General features: G+C 34.0%; 1 protein-coding gene across 4 annotated transcripts in view; it reads left to right on the forward strand.

Annotated features, from left to right (window-relative positions):
• LOC145263869 (ATP-citrate synthase-like) overlaps positions 1-19,924 on the forward strand; it is a 238,639-nt gene that overhangs the window by 35,675 nt on the left and 183,040 nt on the right. For all 4 annotated transcript variants that reach the window (XM_080120941.1, XM_080120942.1, XM_080120943.1 and 1 more), the window contains exon 2: positions 3,380-3,547. In XM_080120941.1, coding sequence (XP_079977067.1) covers positions 3,398-3,547 — 150 coding nt within the window. In that variant the 5' untranslated portion in view covers positions 3,380-3,397. The remainder of the gene's footprint in view (positions 1-3,379; positions 3,548-19,924) is intronic.

Below are 19,924 nucleotides of genomic sequence, written 5' to 3' on the forward strand. Positions count from 1 at the left end.
TTTGTCTACGACTGTTGAAACGAACTATTTTGCTTATAACTGTTTCGATACATCCACATCAATCGTTTCATGTTAGAACTGTTGCAAAGTTCTAGAGGAATTTTAGTTTACGTAAACGAAATAACTAGATTTAAAATTCCTCCAGAACGTTTACTTTTATTTTCCAAATTAACATTCATTTGTAGCGTTTTATTTTTCAGCTGTAATTCAAATTTTTTGCAATCAAATTGGTTTTATTTTTGCAGCTGTCATTCAAATTTTTTGCAATCGGTTTTATTTTTCTAATCATAATAATCGATTGGATAAATTAATAATAATGTTTTGACTCTTGGCACTGCTTGCCACAGTCAACACAGATACTATGCTGTGATCCTTTGGCTGGATCATATTACATAGTGAGTGTGAATTGTATTGTTGGGGATAAATTTGCCAGTGGACACAGAGGATGTGGCATAGGCAGGGATGGTTGAATACCTCCAATTTGTGTAGGTCACTTGTCTACATAGACCAAGTCTTGCAGCCATAAAGGAGAATGGTGTGGAAAAGGGCCTGGTAGATCCTTTGGCATTTAGCCTTATTTCTTTTCATGGCTAAAGCTTTGATCAAAGGCAACAGAGGCCCTGTCGGTGGGGCATTAGAATACGCCGACTGCCCCCCTGCAGAGGGTAAAAGTCCCTCAATGGGGGTCCTGGATATGACCTTAAACTTGTGGGCTTTGGGGAGTGTGGAGCCACCCTTTAATTACCATTGCTCCCAGGTCCACTCTGACCCAGAGTGGTAGTACCTGTTAGGGTACCAGCTATGGGTTAAATAGAAACCGACGTGAAAACAACAAATATACTCTATTAAAAAAAAATTTTCTTAAAAATCTTTGGATTCGGCATTAAATAACCTGAAAAGGGTTGATATGCTGTAAAACAAAAACCACCAACCAAAGTCAACAGAAGGTGATGCAAGCATTGCTGATGCGTTTGAGGATGTCTTCCTCCCCTTCATCATTGCGATGGTGATGATGGGACCAAGGGTTTCCATGTTGAGGACCAGTTGTTTTACATTTAGAAGATTTGGCATGAGTAACTTTGTCTTATTGGCGTTCATCTTCATGCCGATCTTTGAAACGTAAAAGTGCATCTTGTCGAAGGCCAATTGAATGTGGGCAAAGTTTTCACTTGATGTTACGATATCATCGTCGTAATTGAGATCTGATATTTGTAGACAACTTAGTGCTACACCATGAAAGTTGGCCAGAGCATTTGATGTAATCCAGTCAATGGTGTAATTGAAGGGAATAGACGAGAGAATGCATCCTTGTCGAACGGCAGAGTGAATGTCAAAGGAGCATAACTCTTGATCAAACACGCGGACTTTAGTGCGGATGTAGAGATCATAGACATTGATTAGGACGAGCAGTTTTGGGAGCTTGACATCGGCATGCATGATTTTCTAACAGAATCAAATGCACCGGAAAAGTTAAAGCAGACGATGCTAATGTATTCTTCTGATATTGGATTTGCATTGAATTTGATCCGTGGTCATTAGGCACCAATTATGATTCCACAAATTTGGATTTCTTTAGAGTCCTTATGTCTAAAATGTTAGACATTTTTAAAAATCAAAATTCTGTCGTAGATTCTAATCAAAATTAGAATAAGGATTCTAGATATAAGGTTTTGATTTTAATCTTCACAAGAAGACATAAAAGTAGTGCAATGCCTAAGAAGAGAACTTGAATGCCTACTAGACACTATCCTTGAGTTCCTAAGGTTTCTCTGTACAGGGGTTTGTCAGGACAACCTGGCATGAGGATAGTTTTCCCTGCAAGTAAACCCTGACCAAATATTCAAAATCACAATAGTATTCACAGCCCAAATAAGATCTCCTCCTTATGGCTAACACTCGGTGGCTTTTACAAGGAATGGTGCAAATTCTCCAAATGATGTTACCTCAAGTAACAACACGAAGTTGGGATACTCCACCAGACTAGATGGATTCTTGTCCTGGATTCCAGTAAAAACAAGAGATGAAAAAGACAGATATGCTATAACATATTTAAATGATCAATTAGTGATAAGGGAAATTATGCCCCCAACTTCTTTACTAATTCAGTGTTTGAGACGTAAAGGAGAATGAAATATTTGGATAGCTATGTATCGCATATGAAGATCAAGTATTTGCCCCAGAAAGGGGACCCTTTGATTTCTGAGAACTTTGAAGTAAAATGAAACCTGAGAGTACAGAAGCTTTGTTCAGGGAACTCATTTTACTTGTCCTGAGACAGATATTCGTCTGTGTCTGCATTAGCGTGTGTTATAAAATTTTTGATAAAATTAAATAAAGAGCATGCACCAAGTTTTTATGGTTGTTTACAACCGTTTCAAGGCAGTATTTATTTCAAGTTATAGAATGAATCATAAAAATGATAAAAGCTGATTCTCATATATATTCCATTAGAATCCAGATACTACACTTTGATCCTAGATTCACTGTAAAAAATGTGTAATGCTGTAAATGAATCAACTTGAAAAATGTCAAAGAAATCTGACTGTACTGACTCTTTAAGTTGTTTTAGGCCTTACTTTGATCAACTTGAGATTGTTGAAGTTTTTTTTCTATACAATAAACTCTGGCTTGTAAAAGGGATCTTTTAATGCCCCCCTCCCCTTTTTACCACATGCACTTTAAGTCCCTTCTTGATTTTGTCCCTTTTTTTTTCTGTTTTTGTACAGGAACTTTCTTCCCCGCCCACGCCAAAAGACTGTGGAATATCTGGTTTGAATGAATTGTTTATTAAGCCACTTCCTCTTTCCAGATGCACCTTGGAGCATCCCCCACATAACAATCTCCATCCCTTTCCCTCCAAAATTGAATGTTTATTTCTTGCAACGCTTCCACCTTTCTTTATTCCCCCACCCCCGCCCCTCTCTTTCTCCACTTTCTCCACCCACGAACCCCTCTCCCTGTTCATTCCATGATTCTTTTCCTGTCCAAAAATTACACATTTTATTGATTTCTTTTTGAGGTAAGAGGCGGGGGTTGGGGCTCTCCAAAGAAGAATATTTTCCTGGAGATTACTCCATTGGATAAAAGAAAATATTGTTTTTGCTGATGTTATTCTCACGGATTTTTCTGCTACAACTTAAGGAGACACTTTGCGTAATTAGGAGTATGATCTAAATTCTGTTCTTCGAGTAATCTCCTTTTTTCCGTAGAATAGGTGCTCAGCCTCTATTTGGCAAACTGCTACCACCACTATCACTATAGTAACAACAACAACAACAATTCCTACTGCCTCTCTTTGATTCCATCTCCGTTGTCTTCAACCCACCTCTATCGTTGGATCTACACGGTTTCATCTTTTTTTTTTTTCATTCCATTCCAGTCTGCAGATTGATACAAGATGTCCGCCAAAGCCATTTCGGAGGCGAAAGGAAAGGAATTATTAAATCATCATCTAAAAGGTGCGGCCGTAAAAAATCGTGTGGCGACTGTCACCGAAAATCCGAATTGGGATGAACTCTTGCAAAATAATCCGTGGTTGCTGACTGAGGTAAGTTCAGACTCTTGTCAGTTTTTTTTTTTTATTTCTTTTTTAATTGATCCCTCCCCTACATCATTTTTTTTATTTATTTTTTGATCTAACCTTATTTTGCCTCGTGATTTCAATCCATTTGAATCTTGCCCTCTATTATAGTTCTCAAGGTCGTATTCAAGCCAACATTCTTTTCAAGGACATGATTAATTTTGTTTTTGATTGTTTTTATGATATTCAAATTAAAAAAACAAAACATTTACGTCCTTTGAAGAGTTTTGGGTTTATTTTAGGTTAGCACTTGAAGCTAAATCACCCCGAACCCCATTGGATTCTACTTCTTTTTTTTTTTTTGTTTCAGCAATTATATGCGAATAATCTAAAAAGCTTGGCAGAAAGAAAGACAGATTTAAAACAAAGCAAAAATTTTTTTAGAATTTAGAGTGAGAGATCAGTTTTGCATATTAGTTTAACATGAATGATCCTCCATTTTTTTTTTTTTTTTTACAGTTCTAACATTTTAGATCAATTATTTTTTTCATATGAAAGATAAGTTGTATTTAAAAATAAATTTATTTTAAAGCATATTCTACTTTTTTTCAGGCGATTGCAAGTAGTTTTACAATCTTGCCAATAAGATGTAAAGTTAGCAGTAAAAAAAAATTTGTGAACAGCCTAAAAAGTTGGCATGGATCAAAATGGAAGATCAAGCTAATTTATATATGAAATTGATCCTTAAACTCTAAATTCCATTTTCTTTTTTCTTATGATCACTTAAAAGTAGAATCTCTTTTCATTTTTATTCATAAAGGGTGTTGGTGATTTGATTTGGATTTTAAAAAAAAATTAATTTTTTTTTTGTGCTCCTAGAAACTATCCAGTCTTCCAAATTTCTTACCTATATCGAATAATATGAGCCTATAAAAACAAATAAGTGCAATGTATAAATGTTGATTACTACCTCTTAAAGAAAATTTCATTAATTCTTCGTCTGCTCTTATACTCTACAAGATTTTTTTTTCACAAGTTTACGGTTCCTTGCCTCTTCTTAGTAAACTTATTGGTTCCCCGCCTCTACGTAATAAACTTACCACATTCATTTCTAATATTCACTCCAACTACTCTTTTTTCTTAGTGTCGACACATCTGAAGAAGATATAAATTTTACAGAAATATGATTTTACATATATTTCTCCAGTTATTTTTTATCTCTCTTTTTATATATATATACTAGCAGGCCACCCAACATTGCCTGGTTGTAAAATACGCTTAAATATGATATTTTAATTAATACAGCTTTTGTATTTATTATTATATTATATTGGACCCAATATATAGTAATGATTTAAAACGTTTAAAAAAAAAAATAAAAAAATAACTCCTCTGCCACCACCGAGAATCGAAACCTAAACGTTTAGCTTACTATTTATTTTTCCTTTGACCTTAATACCTGAGCTATGAAGATGTGTTTGCTGTAAGGCTAAAAATTAAAACATGAACCAATAGCTATTACGTTTCACATGTATATTCGCAATGCCGTCGTTTGACCTTCGCCTACGAAATTCTATTTCTTTAATTTTCACACTTTTGCCCCGATTTTCCCCAACTAAAACCCAAATATAAAGTTTTGCATGGGTCTGAATACCCTATGTATTAAGTTTCATATCTGTAGACCAAAAACTGATATATTTTTAAAACAAATATATATACACATATATAAATATATAGAAAAAGAGGTTTGTGTTTACTCTAACCTTTTTTACGCAAATATTATGCAAGTATAAATCATGTAGAATATCTGCATGAATATAATTACACGTAATAGTTAACTAAAGATGATCATCTCATAAGAACACCAAAAAACTAACAGGAAATTAATTAAAATAAATGTTTAAAAGAATATGCAAATTAGCTGGATTTTTTGCAGATGAATGCAATTCCATGACCCATATATAACAAAGTTGTAATTTCTTTTGAAATGAATAGAAAAGAGGCTTGCCTTTTTTCTGCTGTTCTTGGCCTTCGGGCCGGGATCAAAGTGTAGTCTCTGTTCTGCAGATGCTGCACTTAAGGTAATTTGTCCCAGTCAATGGAGGGGAAACCCTCTATACTGGGATAATTATTATTTTTGGACCCAACCAGAGTGCCCCTTTTCCCTTTTTTTTTCGGGGAGTCGGTTTAACCCTACATTAAAAACGACCTTGTGTCACATTTTGCTTTGGTGGGAAAGCAAATAAATACTAATAGAAAAAAAGGTTTTAATATGAATATCAATATACAAAAATACCCTCAAATTTATAGGAGTGTGTGTATGTATATATATATATATATATTGATGCATACAACAAAAATTTTCCACTCTATAATAAAGGGTAATGTGTACTCCCTTGTATGTATGTATGTATGTATGTATATCTATATGTGTGTGTGTGTACATGTTTATATTTACAAGCTATACATTAGTATACATATATTAATTCAGTTATTTTTCTCACACTTGTATATGTATACTAGCAGGGTGACCTGATGTTGCCCGGGATTGAATAATGATTGACTAATGCTTCATACTCCCATGTTTTTATTGGCATTGAAATCGGTGGAGTCACTCATTTTTAAATCAAATTGATTGATTGCCTGTTCTAGTTGGGGACTCATTGCGGTGCACCAGGAATAAGCTCACATGCCTCTCGCAGTAATTTATTTCACAATTGATTGTAGTCTACATTGCACTGTAGAGAATCTACTGCTGATTTTATAAAATTATTTTTTTATATATAATGGCTTTACTTAAAGTTTAAAATGCAAAAATCACGTATCATACTTCAATTGTGCTTTAAAGAGAAACATGCATTTTGAATGCACCCCTATCATATCAAAGAACCTACTGTAGATCTTATATGTCAAGTTTATCGGCTTCTGTGGTAATAAAACTTCTCAAATGTACTTGTGATATTAGGCTGTGTAAGGTTAGGGTTAGGCTGTGTAAGGTGTTAACTTTGGTCAAAATCGCCTGTTCCTTATTCATTCTAGGTCCTGGATATGACCGTAAACTGTATCCGATGGTGAGGCCCCAGGTTGCAGGCTTTAGGGAGTGTGGAGCCACCCTTTAATTGCCATTGCTCCTAGATCCACTCTGACCTGGAATGTTAGTACCTGTTAGGGTCCCAACTATGGGTTAAAATAGAAACCGACTTGAAAAAAAAAAAAATTCTATTAAAAAAAACTTTTCTTCAAAATAACTGGAGTCGGCATTAAATAACCTGAAAGGGGTTGATATGCCGTAAAACACCCAACCAACAATTATTCATTCGATTATTGATTATCGATACTTATCGAAGGCATTCCGTTACAAAACTTATCTACGAACGCTACCAGGCACATAAGGTACCTTCGTATGAAATTTCATAAAAATCAGTTCAGTCGTTTTTGAGTCCATAGGGAACGAACTCACAGACACACAAAGTTCTTTTTTTATAATAGTAGTGAGAGAAGTGAGAGAAAAACTGAGTAAAACAGATAAAACGAAAAACTGGTCATGAATTTCGAGTAATTACTGCATTATCATGAAAGTGTATTCAGTCTAAAAGTCTAGATAAAGCCCGCTAGAAACCTTATATATGTTGTTGATTAAAAAATGATAACTGTTGACTGTATTAACTGGAAAGGTCTTATTGGTAGGCCAAAAAGACTTTTGAAATATTGTTTTTTCTAATGTGCTGATAAAGCCCAGGCTTAAGCAACTTATAATTTGATAAACACTTATATCCTTGTATCTCAACATTGTGGGTCAAGACAATTGTATTCAATGTGATGACCAATAAAAAAAAATACTTTCCGAAACTGACTATAATATGGTCGTTTTCAAGTCCAATGTAAACGAGTTCTTCATGAGCCGTCCTCTTAAGTAATCCAATTTACCAAATTTCCACAACTAACGATTACTATGATATTTTCCCATTGACTGCCGTACGCTCATTAGCCCTTATCCTCGAGTGGCCTCGAGGCCTTGATAAGTGGTGACTTCTTTGTAAAAAAAAAAGAAAAGAAAAAGTATATCTATCCTTATTAATGTGGTATCTTGAAAGAAAAAAGATATATCTATATAGTCATCCACATACAGTACTGTTTCACTGTTTCACAGCTCATCAGTGCGGTTAGACAAGCAACTACCTCAAGCTAGGATCGGAACCTGACTGCCCAAATGACAGTCGGAGCTTCTAACGATTGCACTATTTGGCTGCTGCTATGCGGGTAGTGAATTAACAATGTTTTGACATTGTCCAAATACCTAAGCTCAATTTGTTTACACAAAGATCATCACTTTAAACGCTAATGGTAATTTATATGCTCAACCCAAGATAGGGAGCATTATAGTCATCCACATACAGTACTGTTTCGCTGTTTAACAGCTCATCAGTGTGGTTAGATAAGCAACTATCTCAAGCTAGAATCGAAACCTGACCGCCCAAATGACAGTCGGAGCTTCTAATCGTTGCGCTATTCTATATATATGTTTCATGATTTTCTTGGGGGTACAAAACTTTATTAAGGCAATCATGAAGGGAAGACGTATTCCTTTGGAATTCGTTTTATAGTAAAAAAAAAAAAAAGACCGAGGAGAAACGGAAAATGGATAGCGACTAAAAAATAAAAGTAGGGAATGTTTCGCCCTCACATCAAAATTGGAATCGACGGGAGCAAGAGCAATCGTATGGGGATGAATTTTAGAACGCGATCAGCCTTTAAAATTCATCCCCATATTATTGCTCTTGCTCTCCTGTCTCTTTTTTTTTTTTTTTTTTTTTAGATTTTATCATTAAGAAAAACAAATTACTAAAAAATAAATCCCTCGATTCCAATTATGATGAGGGCGAAACATGTCAATTGACTCGTTTTGATTTTTTTTTTTTTTTCTACTTTTATTTTTTAGTCACTATCCATTTTCCTTTTCTCCTCGGTCTTTTTTTTTTTTTTTTTTTTTTTTTAATATAAAATGAATTCCGAAGGAATACACCTTCCCTTCATGATTGCCATAATATATATATATATATATATATAAATATATAACCTATCAGATTGCAGATACTGATGTCATGAGTTTGATCCTAATCTACACTGATGACGACTTAAAGCTATAAACATGCATGTCTATAGGTATAGTTTTATGCACGCAATAATATTTAATAATAAACATATATATTAGTGATGGGACGATTCCAATGCAATTACCAAATGTTTACTAAATTCCCGATTCTGATTCTTTATGAATCTCTAAATATTTAACTACAAAGTTATTTTTTTACCAATTACCGTAAAAACACATTAAATGTGCATATATTTTTCTCGAGCATAAAAACACACTTGTGAGGAATGATCTATAGATTTTAGTTTTACTGATAGTTCAAAATCAGTAAATGTTTATTATTTCATTATTACTACCAGTAATGGAAGATTTTGGTTTAAACAGAATCAAATAAAAAAGACAAAAGAATCATGTTTGAATCGGTATAAAAAAATTTGTACCTATTTGCATCGGCAAATAGGTACAAATTTTTTTATACCGATTTTTTATATCCATGAAAGTTTTGATTTCCAATTCTGATTAATTGTCTCAACACTAATATATATATATATATAGAGAGAGAGAGAGTGAGAGAGATAAAAATCTAATATATGTATATATGTACATATATAACTACTTCATTTACTCACATAAAATTAATATACGAAAGTATAAATTTATGCGTAAACTTTAAGTATTTACTTCAAAAGTGCTCAATACGTAGGTAGAGCTAGTTAGTAATTTATAAAATATATATGGCCATTAAGCTACGCGGAATATTCAGTGTAGCTTAATGGCCATATATATTTTATAAATTACTATATATATATATATATATATATATATATATATATATATGAGCAAACAGTTAATAAAACATGTTAAAAAACACCTTGAAAAAGAGTTAAAAACATATTTAATCTGAAAAGGAAACACTTGATAAGTGTAGATTTATTTTATACTAGCGAGGGGTACCCGGCGTTGCCCAGGTGTTTGTAGGTGTGTGTACAAAAAAAAAAAACGAAGACTTGACGTGTATAATAAAATGTGAAAAAAAAAACAGGTGCCCGTTTTTTACAAGTTAAAAAAAAAGATGAAGCCTTGATGCGCAGTTGGAAAATAGTAAAGTGTGAAAAATAAAAAGGTGCGCGTTTTTGACGAGTTATTGACGTGCGGCGATAGCTATTCAGCAGTTACAATTTTGTGCGGGACAGTTTTTAAATAAATAAATAAATCGGTTTGTTTGTTTTGAACTAAGTTCAGGGAAAACCAGCTCCCTGTTACTTAGGGGGAGTGTCTCGTCTCGAAATGAAAGCTACCGTTAGATATGAAGAAGTCGACATTGACCAAACGTTACTTAGCTCTCTAGAGACCACTGTAGGTATTTATTTGCTCCCCCACCGAGCAAACCACTGTAATTAGAGTCGAGTTTCGCTTTTTTTTATACCGAAAGCCGAATGTAACGCATGCCGATCGGGAAATGTTGAATAATTAACGTTTGAAAGTCAATAAAATTAAATAGACAGGCGAGCTCCGTAGCTAACTGTGAGATATTACAATTTATAGATGATATAAAAAGTTTTAAGAAGTTGTGAAGCGAGCGAGCGCTTCTGAAAGAAGCCTTTTGTGGACATCGAGGAAAAGCGTACATACATTTTCGCTTTTATATTTATAGATATATATATATATATATTGAGAGAGAGAGAGGGAGAGCATAATCACATTGATACAACGATTCTCATTAGATCACCAAAGTTAAGCAATATTGAGTCTGGTCAGTACCAGATGAGTGACTATTTGGAAATACCAGGCACTATATGTAGGCGGACATCAACACCTCCCTGCAAGAATGGCAAAAACTTAGCATCAGCTTCTCTGATGGGGATATTACAAGCAACTGGGGATCACCTGTGAATTTGATATTCCATGATTTTAAATATTTAGTCGAGGTTTACTTGTAGGGGAAAAATATCCTCATGCTAAAATTTATAGAGAAACCCTATACACTCGAAGATAGTGTCTGGTACACATTCAAGTTCTCTCCAGTGTGTATGTATGTTTATATGTCCAGCTAAAAGTTAAAAGCTACTAAACAAACACTCACAAAGTTGGTATATTCTTGATTGGTATTGCAATAGATAAATAATATCTAAAATTAAATAATAATTATTTGTTCTTTGGGGGATCAACTGGTTTTCAGTCATTTCTAATGTTATCTATTATATAAAGGGTTAGTGAATGACTTGCGCTATTTTTTTTTTTTTTGGTCCCCTGACAAAAGGAGGGTGGACCTGTAAATTCACCCTTGCCTGTTCGTCTCTCCGCATTTTTCTCAATAACTACGCCTTGAAATTTTTAGAAATTTTGCACAAACATTAAACATGCTATGAGTAAAAACATAACAGAACGGATATTCCGGCAAAACTCCGGTTGCCCCCCCCCCCCCCCCCATTCCCCCCGGGGTGCCTTTCTGGTTAAAATGGCTAAAATTGACACTTTTGTAATTAATAAAAAAAAAAATTGATTCCTTGGATTTTGATAAAACTTTCTGAAAAGTTGTAACTAACTGATTTCTATATAATTTTGTTTGTCTATACTTTGCGATAACTCTTGGGGGTGCCCCAGGGGCTCTTTTAGGGCTAATAAAAACACTAAATTTTTGGAACTATTTTACCATATTTGTTCCAAATTTTCTGTGTATGTCTATTTAGCAATTTTGCATGATGCTGAACTCAAATATGTTAAGGCCTTGGGGACTTTTTGGGCTAAATGGTGGTGGTGGTGGGGGGGGCAAATGATGGACTTTGTCATTTCTTTTTTTGCATGGTGCAGAACTCATCTGTTCATTTTCACCAGGATTTGATGTCCCCTGGGATCTTTTGGGGCTAAATGGGGGGAGGGGGAGCAAATGCTGAACTTAGTCATTTTTTTTTTTTAAATGCGTCGTTCACTGTGAACTCACAGGGGACCATGCCTACTTCACTTGTTAATACATTAAAACGGGTCGCCAAACTATGACCCGCGGAGCTCTTATTGAAAACTTTAAAATATTCAGAAAAATTAAAAAAAAAAAATGTAAATGTGTGAAAATAGTGTGGTGGTGGTTTTTTTTTTCTTTTTGTTTAGAAAATGATTTAAAGAATGAGGTTTGGGAGAACCAGTTTCATCAAAAAAAGAAGATAATGAGCAAAAGTGTATAAAAAACATCCAGGTTATTTTTTTTTTTTTTTTTATTTTTATTTATTTATTTATTTTTTTATTTTGGCCCGTTCTAAAAAGTCAGTGGTATTTTTTAAAATTAGATCCACCTCCGCAATTTTCTTTTAAATAACGACTTTTATAAGTTTTCTACTCTCCTGAATAGGGAAATCGCATTTAAATTTTGCAGAAATAAGTAGTTATCGAGATATAAAAAGTTGTATTATGCATTGTATTCTTTGGCGGCCATCATTTTTACGCGCGTGCGCCATAAACAAATCTACGCGCATAACAAAGATGGCCGCCAAAGAATACAATGCATAATACAACTTTTTATATCTCGATAACTAATTATTTCTGCAAAATTTCAAGGCGATTTTCGTATTCAGCATGGCCGAAAACTTTCGTCAGTCATCATTTAAAAGAGAATTGTGGAGGTGGACCTAATCTGAAAACTTAGTTAGCAATATGCAGCCCCCTCCCTCCACCTGCAAAACTTTGGAGACCCCTAGCGTATGTTGTATTATGGTGTGGCTCCCAGGTTGGGAAATCGTAATAGTGCGTAGGACTCCCTGGCTGTAGTACATAGCAGTTTTAGTTACGTCGGTCGTCCGTAGGTTCACTTGTTTACTAAGCGGTTGTGATGACAACGAGTTAAGACTAGTGAGTTATCTCACCTTAGACTGGCACTTTTTCCTTATCTTGCCTCTCGTCAATTGTCAAAAATGTCATAACGTTGAACCTGAAAACAAAGCGGTTGACGACTTAGAACGATCAGCTGTAACTTAAAAATATGCATTAAAAGACGTAAGTCACAATTGTGTTTGTTTTTGTATAAAATTATATTTTACAATATAGTTACAATTTAAAACAGATCGTCTTTTTTCTTTTGGTGGTTCTGAAGTTCACAGCGATAGTAAGTTTTCTCACAGTGCTCTGAGGAGGGAAAATGACGCTTCAACGATCCGGTCTTCAGCAACACATGCTGTTCCGTGTTTCTTCTCTCTCTGCTCTGCTCGCTCTGCTGATTCAGCGTTTTTATTGGCATTTTGTCGCTTTGTTTTTTCTATCCACGCGTCCTGTCAATCGGTTGATAGATAATAGAACATGCGTTCTTAAGTCACGTTTTGACCTCAGAAGATCATTCGATTTTGTCTTCAACGGAGCGACACGTGAATTACCCACTCATGCCAATATCTGTAATTCCAGAGCTTACGAGGAATGTCACGTTTCTTTGTTTTGTAAACAAAAAAATCGTCGTCCGATTTCTCTGTTTATGACGTAAGCCCTTCCTCTTTTCAACCGGTAGACAATCGATTATTCGATGCCCACTCTTTTAAATCTTTTATTAAAGTTTTTTCTTTTCAGTTATGTATGATGGTTCCAGCCATTCATTACATAACACGTAGAACATCAACAATATTCAAGAGTACTGTATAATGACACTGAGTTCTCCCCCCCCCTCCCCATATGTAAATGAGATTGCTATTTATGATATAAAGTTGATAAATATGATGCTTGATTGATTAAAAATAACATGCAATGATTTAAAAAAAGAAATGTCTAAACCTAATACCACAGTTTATAGAAACACCCACGCAATTACTTGTATCATGCTATGCATGCTTGCTCATAAATTAATACTCACTCCCACCCCCATCCTATTTAAAAACTTTGGAGACCCCTGCATTAAAAAAAAAAAAAAGGAAGGGGCTGGGCAGGGGTGAGAGAGAGGGATGTGGGAAAAGTGGGAAAGAGAGACACACAGAGGTAGAAGTTTTAATATAAACTTGTGACACACATTTTTTAGCACTCTCTATCTGTGCTTAAATCTAAATGCAAATTCCATGAACAAAGTTTCTTTCCCAGAACTGCCCGCCTTTGGAACACTGTTCTGTTGGCATGCTTCCCGGTTGAATAAAACACGGTAGCTTTCAAATCCAATGTAAACAAATTCTTGTTGAGCCGTCCTCATGAATAATCAAATAATGAAATTCTACCCAATTTAAACCATTAACGATTACTACACTAACCATCTTACATTCTTTAACTCTTATCCTCGAGTGGCCATAGAGAAAAATTGTAGTTTGTTTTTACTATTCACACAGGTACAAAAAATTAGTAAAACATTCAAGTATATAGCACATAAATGTTACCGAAGGCAAGATAAGTTACTCTTCTACCTATCTGGAAAAGGTTTTAGTGTTTTTACTTGCTTTAAAACATTTATTCAGTTAAAAAAAAAACAAGTAGACACTACTGTAGCCCCCTGCCACCTTACATTCATTAACTTTTATCCTCGAGTAGCCTTTGGGCCTTAAGTGGTGACTACCAAGTAAAAAGAAGAAAATATTTTTTTTTGTGGTCCCGGATAATGCCAGGTAACCTTGCTAGTGACATAAAAATCGTTAAAGAAAAGGCTACTTATATTATTGACATAAATATTTTTACTTTAAGCCGTGTATAATTTTACTTGATGTATATTTTATTTTTGTTGTTATTTTACAATTTACATTCTATCAGTGTACTAGCAAGACTACCTTACATATGCCCGGTGCTATAAATTGCTAAATAGATGATGTTAAATAAATGGTGTTGAGTTTTTCTTCATCCCCCAACCCTATATTTTAAAGAGAAATTCATTTTTTATGTGAAAAGTGAAAAAATAAAACAGGAAGCCTTCAGAGCGCTACTGAAAGCAAAAAATTTAGATTAAAGATGTCTCCAGGGCTCTAATAAGACTAAGATGTCATCAGTCAGAAGCGAAACTGAAAGCAAAATTTTGTAAGCAAAAAAAATAAAAATTTTTTTAAATGACACGTGCCAGGTGCAAACTTGCATAACTGAAGTTTTTATTTATTTATTTTTTTTTTTTATTCAATTTTCACCCCACACAAGGCACAGTGACACTTTGAAGCAGGGGGATACTGTCAGGGACTTGATTAGCAGTGGCATTATGAAGGAAGATGAGTAGAAAGATGTTTGTTAACATTACACTTGAACTTCTGCATATCAGTGCAGTTGGGAAAGCAGAATCCCGGAAGGGAGTTCCAAAGATCTGCAGTTCTGGGGAAGAAACTATTGGAGTAAAAGGTTTTCTTGCACCTAGGGATCTCTACTGTAAAGGGATGAGACTTAGTAGCTTGTCAGGTTTAGTTACGTCGAGGAGGTACAAGTGTTTGCAGTTCGTCAGAGCATTCACCATTAAAGTATTTGTAGAACAGGCAGAGGGATGCAATATCTCGTCGATGGGACAGAGGCTGAAGCCTAGATGACAGTTCAGGACCTATCAGGTTGGCGACTCTCTTTTGAACCCTGTCCATGAGCGAGAGACAAGCAGCAGATGCACCAGCCCAGATTTGACAACAGTACTCCATACATGGGCGAATGGTGGCCTTATAGAGGTACAGGATACTTTCAGGTGTAAGTAGTTTTCTAGCACGGTAGAGCGAGCCAACCTTCCTTGCAGCAGCCTTGGCAATGCTCTCAATGTATCTATTCCAGTTCATATTCCCTGTAAACGTTAGGCCGAGGAGTTTAAAAGAAGTACTTTCAGACAATGTGTTCTTGGCCATTGCTATTGGTGGTAGAGAAGGTTTCTTGTAGTTATTGAAGGAATCAAGCTTAGTCTTAGCAGCATTGAATGTGACCAACCATTTTTGTCCCCATTCCACTACGGATTGGAGGTCATCCTCTAGTGTTTCTGCCATTTCCTTGGATATGTGTTCATTTGTTTTCCCTCATATCTGTTATAGAGAGTGGTGTCATCGGCAAATATACCCATCTCTGATACAATTTTATCAGGGAGGTCATTTATGAATATCAGGAATAATAGAGGTTAGTAACTAAATGCTTTTACCAATGTGGCCATGATTACGCAGATGCTACAACATCACAAATTTAGTCATTTCAAACAAAAGAAGGAAAACGAACAGTTAGCACATGTACGGTTTGCAAATTGCGTCTAACGGGAAGTTTTTATCTGACCCTCTGCTCCAAAGAAAACAATATTTCTACACAAAATAATTGACCTTTTTTTAGATATTATTTGTCCAAGAGATCACTCTTTCTAATGATGCCAAGTTGGTGCATGTACAATGTGCATGACAAAAGTTCTTAGCGAACATATGAACACACGCATGAATGCACACACACACACACGTTTGAGATTTATTTAATTGAAGACATGTGCGTAACGTGTGTTCGTACATTTATAAACGTTTGAAGATGTATTAATTTTATTAACTCTTAATTCGGTGGATGTTTTTATAGCAAGATTATTTGTAATTGCTTAGCAACTAAAATATGTGCATTTCATTTGAATTTTGAATCTTCTACAATTTGCGAGTTGACTGAGGCTGGTATCGAATTGCAGTTGACGTTTTCTAATCTATGATACACCCACACATATAGATTATTTCGGACTTACATAATGATAAGAGTCAAGTTTGCGTAAATAATTTGCATATACACACATATATCCTGCTGTAAAGGTAGAAATTACTAATGTGTGTATGTATATGTGTGACTCTGTATGCATTTATGTACATATATAATTATTAGCATGGATACCTGGTGTTGCCTTAGTCTTCACAAAGTTCTGTTTAGGCATACTAAGGATATTGAGTACTTTTTTTATTATTATATGTCAACTCCATTGTGGGCAACATCGATACCGCCACAGCAATTTCAAAAATAAGATATGGTAATCCTACTTAAAAATGGATATAAACACAAAAATGTAATCGCCCCAAAATATAAGTATATGACAACCTCACCACCAGATATTTTGGCTGAAGGGATATGAAGAGAAGCTATTCTCTGGATATTGAGCACTTGTTGTAGCCTGTGCGCTTGACCCCCCCCCCTCCCCAAATCAAAACAACTTTTCATTTCAATCAAAATAGCAGGGAGTGCGTGTGCAGCCCCTCCCCCCATAGTCGTGGTTGGGCGGGCTCGAACGTGAAAGAAAAGAAGGCAAAATTTCACGGACAAACGCTTTTGCCCACATGAGTGCTTATGACGTCATAACGTTGCAAAATAAGCGTTTTAAACATAGTTTTAGTTTAATATACATGCATGACTTAGTTTAATACGTGTGCACGACTTGCAAAAAAGAGAGGTGAAAAATGCATTTGTTTTATTTTAATGTATTGATAGGTGCTATTTCTTCTGATGAGTTAAGGATGAAATAAATTCATTGATTGATATAATTAAATGAATGATTTTGGACTATGAAACAGGTGCTGTCAGGAATTGTGCATGTTAACGTAGTTAAAGTAATAAATGGTAAGATGGTCAACATCTTGAAATTTGGAAGGTAAACATGTCATTTATTTGTTATAGGCTCTGTAATTACATTGAGCTTCATAAATTAAAGGATTGGTTGACTTCATTGTCACTTTCAAACTGTGCCGCTCATGAATGATTTCAAGAGACAAAACAGGTGAAAATCTGAAAGGGCAATGTTTGGGCTGTAAGGAGGATGAGGAAGCAGTTCCCAGCCCATTGATGCCTGCATTGTTTGGGCTGTTGTGTGAGGCCTTGCGTTATTATGACGCAAATTGACTCCTTCTGACTGATGACACCCTGCATTTATTCTTGGTCTTTCTTGATCTGCCCCGGCAGTTCACAGTAGTTGGCTCTGTTCACAGTACTTTCTTTCTCAAGTGATTGGGCTTGCATATCCCAAAAATTCATGAGCATCACCTTCTTCGTGGACTGTTGGAATTTGAATTTTTTCTTCACTGGAGAGCCTTTATGCTTCTACTCCATGGACTGCCATTTGGACTCTGGCTTATAGTGCCAAATTCATGTTGTGTCATTTTTCCGTCCTGTAAAGACTACGTGCTCCATTGTCTAGACTGTTTTAAGTCTTACAGCGGAAAGTATAAACACTTCTCCAAAATCAAAACTCTGAAGACAGTTTGTCGTTAAATCAACAGGATTATTGAAAATGAAGAAGGTAAAAACTGAAAACCGAAAAAGAATAAAACAGATTTAGTGTGAAGCTTGGTGTGGATGGGGAAAGCAGAAAATGCTTAAAAATATGTTGAAATTGAATAAGTCCAAAATACTAACGAAATAGAAAGTAAGAAATTAATCGAAGTCCCAATGTGGAAACGAAATAAAGGAAAAATCTTACAGCGAAGGTCTGACGTCAAGGAGAGAAAGGTGGAGGAGGTAGCGGCTAAACCCTCGTGGCCGTCAACCCATGAAAAGGGAAAAAAGCAAAACCCCGGTGTTAGCGGTGAAGGGTAAAGTTGTCCCCTCCAAAGAAAGGAAAAGATGAGGGATAGTAAAAGAAAGACTGTGAGTCACGACAGTCACATCCTTCTCATAATGGGAGACGCACTGCTGGGGCATCTCGATCCTCTTTGTTTGTGTTCTGCATCTTTGGCACCCACCGGCAGCTGACCTTTTAATAACCCAGCTCATCATCGACGATTTTGTATTCTATTCCAAGAGAGAACCTTAAAATCCTTTTTTTCTTCTTCTGTCAGACTGAATGAGGTCATTGACTGATTCGATCACTTCATGAGACCTTACTTCTCTCGGCTTGTCATCATCCGCAACACTGCTCTGTCCTTCTTTAAACAATTAAGCCCACTTGTAGACATTTTTTTGGCTGACACATGTGGCAACATATACAGTCGACATTTTCCAGTGAATTTCAAATAGTTTTACACCCTTCAGCAACAAAAATCTTGATAACTGATTGCTTGTCAATCTTGGAGCATGTTTCTTGGTTGGCCATCTTTGTTAATTGCCAGAACTCTCACTTTTTCCTGAATTTGCAAAAGAAATTTAATCCACGGGAGAAGTAAAACAAAAAAACAAAAAAATAAAAATAAAATAGACTAAATCTTCATTAGATGTCTTTACACAAAAAATTCATCTTATTTATTGAATGACTCTTGTAATATTGTATTTACAATATGATTTTTTTTGTTGTAATAAATTAAAGCAAAAAAAAATCATATTGTAATATTGTATTTACAATATGATTTTTTTTGTTGTAATAAATTAAAGCAAAAAAAAATCATATTGTAATATTGTATTTACAATATGATTTTTTTTGTTGTAATAAATTAAAGCAAAAAAAAATCATATTGTAATATTGTATTTACAATATGATTTTTTTTGTTGTAATAAATTAAAGCAAAAAAAATCATATTGTAATATTGTATTTACAATATGATTTTTTTTGTTGTAATAAATTAAAGCAAAAAAAAATCATATTGTAATATTGTATTTACAATATGATTTTTTTTGTTGTAATAAATTAAAGCAAAAAAAATCATATTGTAATATTGTATTTACAATATGATTTTTTTTGTTGTAATAAATTAAAGCAAAAAAAAATCATATTGTAATATTGTATTTACAATATGATTTTTTTTGTTGTAATAAATTAAAGCAAAAAAAAATCATATTGTAATATTGTATTTACAATATGATTTTTTTTGTTGTAATAAATTAAAGCAAAAAAAAATCATATTGTAATATTGTATTTACAATATGATTTTTTTTGTTGTAATAAATTAAAGCAAAAAAAATCATATTGTAATATTGTATTTACAATATGATTTTTTTTGTTGTAATAAATTAAAGCAAAAAAAAATCATATTGTAATATTGTATTTACAATATGATTTTTTTTGTTGTAATAAATTAAAGCAAAAAAAAATCATATTGTAATATTGTATTTACAATATGATTTTTTTTGTTGTAATAAATTAAAGCAAAAAAATTCATATTGTAATATTGTATTTACAATATGATTTTTTTGTAATAAATTAAAGCAAAAAAAAATCATATTGTAATATTGTATTTACAATATGATTTTTTTTTGTTGTAATAAATTAAAGCAAAAAAATTCATATTGTAATATTGTATTTACAATATGATTTTTTTTTGTTGTAATAAATTAAAGCAAAAAAAAATCATATTGTAATATTGTATTTACAATATGATTTTTTTTGTTGTAATAAATTAAAGCAAAAAAATTCATATTGTAATATTGTATTTACAATATGATTTTTTTTGTTGTAATAAATTAAAGCAAAAAAAAATCATATTGTAATATTGTATTTACAATATGATTTTTTTTGTTGTAATAAATTAAAGCAAAAA

The sequence above is a fragment of the Euprymna scolopes genome, chromosome 39 (assembly GCF_053919585.1).
Source record: "Euprymna scolopes isolate OS-2025 chromosome 39, ASM5391958v1, whole genome shotgun sequence".
Classification (NCBI taxonomy): Eukaryota; Metazoa; Mollusca; class Cephalopoda; order Sepiida; family Sepiolidae; genus Euprymna; species Euprymna scolopes.